Source organism: Nycticebus coucang, chromosome 2 (assembly GCF_027406575.1).
Source record: "Nycticebus coucang isolate mNycCou1 chromosome 2, mNycCou1.pri, whole genome shotgun sequence".
Classification (NCBI taxonomy): Eukaryota; Metazoa; Chordata; class Mammalia; order Primates; family Lorisidae; genus Nycticebus; species Nycticebus coucang.
The window spans coordinates 2,645,456-2,653,065 of record NC_069781.1 but is presented as its reverse complement, the minus strand read 5'-3'; the positions used below and the strand labels follow the sequence as shown (position 1 = coordinate 2,653,065).

The following is a 7,610-nucleotide window of genomic DNA, read 5'->3' as shown; positions in this document are numbered from 1 at the left end:
GACCCGCTGCCCGCTGGGCGGATGCTGCCGCGGCTCCCGGCTGCGCCTGCTCTGCTCGCCTGCGAGAACCTGCCATGCAGCAGCCCCTGCTGGGAGCCGAGGGCCTGGACTATGACACCTTCCCCGAGGAGCCGCCCCCATCGCCAGGGGAGAGGGCGCGTGTCGGGTGAGAGTCGTTGGGTTTGGGGGACAAGGGTGGGTGCTGGGGATGGCCCTGGTCCCTTCCAGCGGGTGGCTGACTCCGGGCCTGGAGTTCCTCTGACCTTCAGTGAGTGGCACCAAGGGGCCATCGGGCTCCCTCCTGCCCCGGACCACTCTAGTCCTATTTAAGGACTAGACACCCCTTAGGAAAGGGATGACCCAAGGGAGTACTGGGCCTAGCCCCACATTGGCATAGACTAGGAGACTGAGGCCCAGAGAGGGTGAGCGGCTTGCCTAAGGTCACACAGCAGGCCTTCAGCTGCAGAGCCGGAGGCAGAACCCAAGCCTCCTCTCCTGGAGTCAAGGCCTTCAGCACCAATGTCTCCACCACAGCCATGGACTAAGGCCTGGTGAACTTCCAGAGGTGGCTGGTGCTCAGGCTCTGGGGGGCATGGAGTGGGATGCCAATCTGAATGGCTCTGGCCTCCCAGTGCTGCCCGCTGAGCTGGGTGGCCACTGGCTCAGGAAAGGCAGCAGTTTGGGAGAAGGGACTCAAAGACCCTGGTCCTTTGGTCCACCATCATCACCAGGGTGTTGCAGAACAGAAGGGTGTTCCTGGCCACTTTTGCTGCTGTGCTGGGCAATTTCAGCTTTGGGTATGCCCTGGTCTACACATCCCCTGTCATCCCAGCCCTGGAGCACTCTTTGGATCCGGACCTGCATCTGACCAAAAGCCAGGCATCCTGGTTTGGGGTAAGGACCATGTTCTGAGCTGGAGAGGGGCACAGGAGCTGGTTCCCACTGACCTCTGTCCCTAGCTAGGGACCTCCTGAAAGCTCTGCCCTGAGACTTCCACTCCAGGGCCCTGGCACCCCTTCCCCCACCTACTCCAGGCTGCCAGGGGTGTGGGGTGTGGCCAGATTGCTTTCATGAGGAAGTCAAAGCCAGGGGAGACAGCGTGGGAAGAAGTGTGTGGAGCAGCACCCCTCAGGCCTCCACTAGGCCCCCACCCCTCAGCCGGGCTGCCACAACAGCACAGAAACCTCCCTGAAGGGGAGAGGGCTGGGCTTCAGGTGCCACTGGGAAGAAGACTGTCCCCAGACAGATTGTGGGCTAATGGAGAGAAAGACCCTAAGAGGTCCAGATTTCTGAAATTTCTAATTCAAATTTAGAATTACAACATAGTAGCTAAGACAACAATAGCCAAGCTTTACTGGGCACCAAGCATGTGCCCCATGGGTGCTGGGCACTTTACCTGAGAGCTCAGTGACTCCCAGGCCCAATTGCCATGAGGTAGGAACTATCATGCTCCCCATAATACAGCTGAGGAAACTGAGGCTGTGATAGGCCTACCAATGCGCCCAAATCCTACATCAACTTAGTAGCAAAGTCTAAACTGGGTCCTGGTTATTTTGCCCTTCAGGGAATTCAAGAACCTTCAAATATTAAAGTCCTAAGGCCTTCAAATCGCAGAATTCTCCAGCATTAAAATATTAGACATTTAAACATCAGGCTGGACAAAACTGCTGTGCTGCCTTCTTCCTAGAGCAGAACTCCCCAGTCTGACATCCCTAACAAATGGTTGTCCAAATATTGCTTTTGCTCCTCGGGAGACAGGAGGCTCACTACCATTACTGAGTTCCAGACAGGCTCTGGGGTAAGCCTGGGAAAGAGCTGTCTCTAGGCTCTAAGAGGTGGGGGTGCTCAGTGCCCAGGCACATGACACCAAGGGACAGTTCTGTTGGGGTTCTATCCTGAGCACCCCCATATCTCTGCAGTCTGTGTTTACCTTGGGAGCAGCAGCCGGGGGCCTCAGTGCCATGGTCCTCAATGACTTCCTGGGCCGGAAGCTCAGCATCATGTTCTCAGCTGTACCCTCTGCAGCCGGCTACGCGCTCATGGCAGGTGCCCATGGCCTCTGGATGCTGCTGCTGGGGAGGATGTTGACGGGCTTCGCTGGGGGGCTGACAGCTGCTTGCATCCCGGTAAGGCCAGGACCTCCAGCCAGGCCCCCACTGCCTTCTGGTCTCCATGTCTCTGGTCAGTGAGAATGCTTGCCTTCCCCTGCAGCTGCCCTGGGAGCCTCAGCTCACCCTCACCAGGGCACTTAATTTGGGGGAAATTGTCCCCATGTCCCCACTCTGGACTCTCCAAACTTCCTACTCCATTTCTTGGACATGGGCAGATACATTGCTCAATTGGAGAAAACCCTCATTGAGCAATAGCAATGGCTAGAAAAGGGGAGTTCTGCCCTGTGCCCCTCTGTGGGAGGGGAGCTTTTATCTTTTCCAAGGCTCCACACGTGCCCAGCCTTTGAACTCCAGCTTTCTTCTCTAGCCTGGCAAGCCCACGGGGGAACAGAGATCACTGGGAGGAATAAGCTCACCTGCTCAGCCCCACGCTGCCCATCTCAGTGCTGAGCACTTCTGCTCGCTTTACAGTTAGGGAAACCGAAGCCAGAGGGAGGTCAGGCAGGCTGCCAAGGTCATGCAGTGAGTCACGATCAGGACCGAACCCCAACAGAACCCCCACTTGCCACAGTTCACAGGGGCCCCCTCTCCTGTCTCTGCCAGGCCCAGGAACCTGCATTCTCACCAATGCTGGGAGGGGGTGGATGTGTCTTGCAGGTGTATGTGTCTGAGATCGCTCCCCCAGCTGTTCGTGGGGCCCTGGGGGCCACACCCCAGCTCATGGCAGTGTTTGGATCCCTGTCCCTCTACGCCCTTGGCAAGTATCACCCGGCACCTCCCCTGTGGCGGCTCGGGGGAATAGGGGTGCCACTGAGGCAGACATGGGTGGAGAGGGAAGGACAGGCCCCAGAGCAGACCCTGGGCTGGGAAGCCTGGCTTCTCCACCCCACTCAGCCACCCCTGTTCCTGTGCACCCCCAGACAATTGCCCACCCCTCTCTAGTGACATGCCCAGTCCCTCACTGGGCAGGAGCACCTCTCCTGGACCAGCAGTCCTCAGACTACCTTTTAGCAGCAGAAGCCTCCACCAAACAGGAGCTCAACTGGGAAGTCCCTGGAGAACAGAGATGGGAGTGCAGCTGCAGGGGATGAGGTGGGGTCGGGCTTTGAGATAGAGGCCCAGGACCTTCCCTGCTCTGCCTATGCTCCGCCAGCCTGTCGTGGCCCTTAAGACCCTCTAAGATAAGGGCCTCTATGTGCCAGGGGCGGGCAACCCAGGTAGGCTCCTAGAGGACGTAGCCCTTGGACTAGACCTTGAAGGAGAACAGGTAAGGTTGCTTGGGGTTCTGCCTGGCCTGAACTCAACCCCTCCGTCCCCAGGCCTCCTGCTGCCGTGGCGCTGGCTGGCTGTGGCGGGAGAGGCGCCGGTGCTCACCATGATCCTGCTGCTCAGCTTCATGCCCAACTCACCACGCTTCCTGCTCTCACGGGGCAGGGATGAGGAGGCGCTGCGGGCGCTGGCCTGGCTGCGCGGTGCAGAAAGTGACGTCCAGTGGGAGTTCCAACAGATCCAGGACAATGTCCGGAGACAGGTGCAGGAGGGACAGGGCACCCAGGCCCGCAGGCCCACCTCAGCACCCCAACCCTGTGTGGCCCTAGCCAGTGCTAGGCCTCTTTGAGCCTTAGTTGCTGTCTCTGGAAAACAAGGATATTGGTAGTTCCCACTAGCCCAGGAGCCTAGGGTAGTTGGCAGTTGGGGCCTATCCCCAGAGCCAGGCTGCCTAATGGGGTCCTTCTTTCCTGGGGGAAGAAAGGAGTGGCCTCCCACCTAGCCCCAGGCTGCCCAGGGTGGGACGGCACTTGCGGAAGAGGGTGGCACAGCCCCTCAGCAGCAGCCTCATGTTTCCAGAGCAGCCACATGTCATGGGCTGAGGCCCGGGACCCACATGTGTACCGGCCAATCGTCATCACCTTGCTGATGCGCCTCCTGCAGCAGCTGACGGGCATCACCCCGATCCTGGTCTACCTGCAGCCCATCTTCAACAGCACCGCTGTCCTGCTGGTGAGTTTGCCTGCAGCGCACGCACATGAAGGCCCACAGCGGCAACTGGGGACCTGACTAGGCACCTGCTCTGTGCCCAGTGACAGGGAGACAACAGATCTGAGATCTATGCCAGGTACCCAGAGTCTCTGTGCCGTGCATCTGTTCTCACAATGTTTTTAAGGAAAGCTTAAATGTTTTAAAATAAAATACACAGGACTGGCTCAGCGCCCATAGCACAGTCATTATGGTGCCAGCTGCATGCACAGAGGCTGGTGGTTTGAAGGCCCAGGCCAGCTAAACAACGACAACTGCAACAAAAAAAATTAGCCGGGCCTTGTGGCAGATGCCTGTAATCCCAGCCACTTGGGAGGCTGAGGCAAGAGAATCACTTAAGCCCAAGAGTTTGAGGTTGGGCTGTGATGCCATGGCACTCTACCAAAGGCGACGCAATGAGACTCTGTCTCAAAATAAAAAATAATAATAATAATACACAGGACTACAGAGGAAACCAGGTTATAGAAATGTGGACCCCTTGTGACCGTGGGCCCCGGGTTCAGAGTCTCTGTGGCTTCTGCCCTTGACAAGAAGTCACTTCCCCCTTTGAACTCCAGCTTTCTTCTCTGCAAGGCAGAGATAGCAGCCTGGCTCCCAGGGCTGTGCTGAGCTCCAACCGAGAGGAGATGTGAAGATTAGTAACAGCACAACTAACAAGTCATTGCCACGCCTGAATTCTGTGCTTGCTGGGCACAGTGGTGGGCACAGCACACACAGACATGCCCCTGCCTGGGAGGCCCTAACGGCTGGAGCAGGTGCGCATAGGTGCCTGGCACATGGTAGGTGCTTGGCACCTCAGGGACCTAAGAGAGCCATGACCAGGGCTGGGGGCCTGAGACCCTGCAGCACATTGGGGACAGGATGGGGCCTGGTAGGGACACCAGAACAGCTGGCAGGATTTGTCAACTCCAGCAGCCTCCCTCCTTACAGCCCCCCCAGGATGATGCAGCCATCGTGGGAGCAGTAAGGCTCCTGTCTGTGCTGATTGCTGCCCTCACCATGGACCTTGCTGGCCGCAAGGTCCTGCTCTTCATCTCAGGTGAGCGCCCCTGCCCCAGCACCCCAGTGGCTGGGAGCTTCAGGGTCTGCCTACTCAGCACAGGTCTGGCACAGGCCAGCAGCTACAGAAAGGTGCCAGGTGCGAAGGGCTCTGCAAAAGTAGCTCTTAGGGAATTGGCCAGCTCAGAGGGTCCTGGCCCCATGAGGGCCACCTGTCTATCCACAGCGGCCGTCATGTTCGCTGCCAACCTGACATTGGGGCTGTACGTCCACTTTGGTCCAAGGCCTCTGATCCCCAACAGCACCATGGGCCTCGAGAACACATCACTAGGGGGCCCAGAGCAGCCCTTGGCCACACCAGTCAGCTGTCTCACCCTGGTGCCCCTCCTAGCCACCATGCTGTTCATAATGGGTAGGTGAAGTGACCCCCCCCAGGGGGCTGCCTCGTGCATGAATATGGGTGACAAGCACAGGGGTGGCTGAGGAGGGGGCCTCAGCAGCTCAGTGGAAAAATACAGCCCTCCCATGCCCTTGGTGGGACTGAGCTGCCCCTTCCCTCTCCCAAACAGGATACGCCATGGGTTGGGGGCCCATCACCTGGCTGCTCATGTCCGAGATCCTGCCCCTTCGTGCCCGAGGCATGGCCTCAGGGCTGTGTGTGCTGGTCAGCTGGCTCACCGCCTTTGTCCTCACAAAGTCCTTCCTGCTGGTGGTGGTAAGTGCTCCTCCTGGGGACCCTAAGGCCCTCTCCAGCTAGTCAGGGGTCCCTACTTGGGATCAGGGCTGTGCAGAGGGTTAGGCCACAGACCCTCACGGAGCTTGCTGAGCACACACCCGTCAACACAGAGGACAGAAGGGTCAAGTGACAACCTGGCAATGGCTCCTTTACAGGAAGGAGCTTGGGGAACTGTTCTGAGAATTCAGGATAGGACACAGCCCTCTGTCAGGAACTCATCTCACTCACGTACCGGGCACTGGGTGGCAGGGGCACGCTTCCCCACCCACACACCTCCCAGTTCAAACCACCAGGCCCTGAGAACAGCCCCAAGCTGAGAGTTCCAGTTGCAGTTTCCCGCTCAGGCCAGACAGCAGGCCCAACTGGCCCTTGGTGGCAGCCTCCTGGTGGCTAGAGCGTGGGGTTGTTGAGACTCCTCGAAGGCTGAGCTCCAAGAGAGGTGTCTAAACTGAGGCTGTGGCCAGAGGACCCCAGGGCAGGCAGGACGCCTCTGTGTAGTCAGGGAGTCCTAAGCAGACCCAGACCCAAGTCAAGGCCCCCAAGGCCATGCTGAAACATTTGAGTTTTCCTGGAGGCAGTGGGGAGCCCTGGGAGGTCTCCTGGCAGGGTAAGGACCAAATGAAGCCCCTACACATCTGGCCAATGCCAACAGGGGTCATGTGCTTGTCCCGGGGTGGGGGTACTGGGGCTTTCTCCTGTATGACTCAGCACCTGCTCTGCACCTCAGGGCGCATTTGGACTTCAGGTGCCTTTCTTCTTCTTTGCGGCCATCTGTGTGATGAACCTGGTGTTCACGGGCTGCTGTGTGCCTGAGACCCAGGGTCGGTCGTTGGAGCAGATAGAATCGTTCTTCCATGCCAGGAGGAGGTCCTCCCTGCACTAGGACCTTTCCTCACCTGGGGGCCAACCCTCTGGGCAGCTAGGCCTTGGTGTTGGCTGAAACCTGCACCCTGGGACAGGAGGAGGCAGCAGCTGCCAACCAGAACACAGGAAGACCAGCCAAACTGGGACAGGCCCCACTAGGACATGCTTCTTGGCGCCAGACAGGCAGCACCAGTGTCCGGCCCCAGCTCATGAGAGGCAGCAGCCATGGGCCAAGGACAGCTCAACCCAGGACCAGGCCCTGCTGAGCAACCTCAGGCCTATTCCTTACTCATGTGACAAGGACACTCCCTGCAGAAGGCTGCAGTGAGGACAGAGACAACAGGGCTGGAGGCAGCGATGTAACAGCCACCATCAGGCATCTTGCCCATGGGCAGAAGACAGGGCCCTATACCCACAGGAGTCTGTGGACACCACAGGAATATCCCAGACTTAAAAGCCAGCACCGGACCCAGTCTGGCCTCGGCCTCCTGCCCCGGCCCAACCTCTAGGGACAGGGTCTCCTGTCTGCAAACTGTGTTCACCTTATTTATAAAAATAAAGAAACCAGGCCTGTGGCCCTAGAGAGGAAGTGGGATCTGCTCCCTCACACCAGCAGCCAGGCTAGACCACAACTCTCAATCTTGTTCACCATAGTCCACTGCCCTGGGCAGGAACCCCCATGTTGCCACCCCCAACTTAGCCACAGTGGAACAAAGGGAAAGACAGAAGGGAGGCATCCCAGCCAGGGATCAGCCTTTCTGGTGCTCCAGCTCTACCCCATTGAGTAACGTGGGACATGTCACTTTCCTTGAAATACTGTGAGCAGGCTCAGGGCAGCACCCATTATTTTCTGGGCCAGTGGC

At 58.4% G+C, this 7,610-nt stretch overlaps 1 protein-coding gene across 3 annotated transcripts; it reads left to right on the top strand.

The window, feature by feature from the left end:
* Window positions 1-7,328, top strand: SLC2A6 (solute carrier family 2 member 6). Of its 3 annotated transcripts, XM_053558333.1 has the most exons (10): window positions 1-166; window positions 732-894; window positions 1,920-2,126; window positions 2,769-2,868; window positions 3,431-3,642; window positions 3,960-4,112; window positions 5,079-5,187; window positions 5,374-5,559; window positions 5,717-5,862; window positions 6,611-7,328. In XM_053558333.1, the coding sequence occupies exons 1-10, from the start codon at window positions 75-77 to the stop codon at window positions 6,764-6,766; spliced, it is 1,524 nt and encodes a 507-aa protein (XP_053414308.1). In that variant the 5' UTR covers window positions 1-74; the 3' UTR covers window positions 6,767-7,328. The 3 variants fall into 3 exon arrangements, with proteins under 3 accessions (XP_053414308.1, XP_053414326.1, XP_053414317.1); XM_053558351.1 differs by lacking the exon at window positions 1,920-2,126 and having other exon boundaries at window positions 2-166; XM_053558342.1 differs by lacking the exon at window positions 5,374-5,559 and having other exon boundaries at window positions 2-166.
* The last annotated feature ends 282 nt before the right edge of the window (window positions 7,329-7,610 follow it).

Bases quoted from the DNA above. Each gene is read 5' to 3' on its own strand.
- SLC2A6 (XM_053558333.1), top strand. From the start codon at position 75: ATGCAGCAGCCCCTGCTGGGAGCCGAGGGCCTGGACTATGACACCTTC. The intron at 895-1,919 runs GTAAGGACCATG...ATATCTCTGCAG, and splicing joins GCCAGGCATCCTGGTTTGGG to TCTGTGTTTACCTTGGGAGC. The intron at 5,560-5,716 runs GTAGGTGAAGTG...TCTCCCAAACAG, and splicing joins CACCATGCTGTTCATAATGG to GATACGCCATGGGTTGGGGG.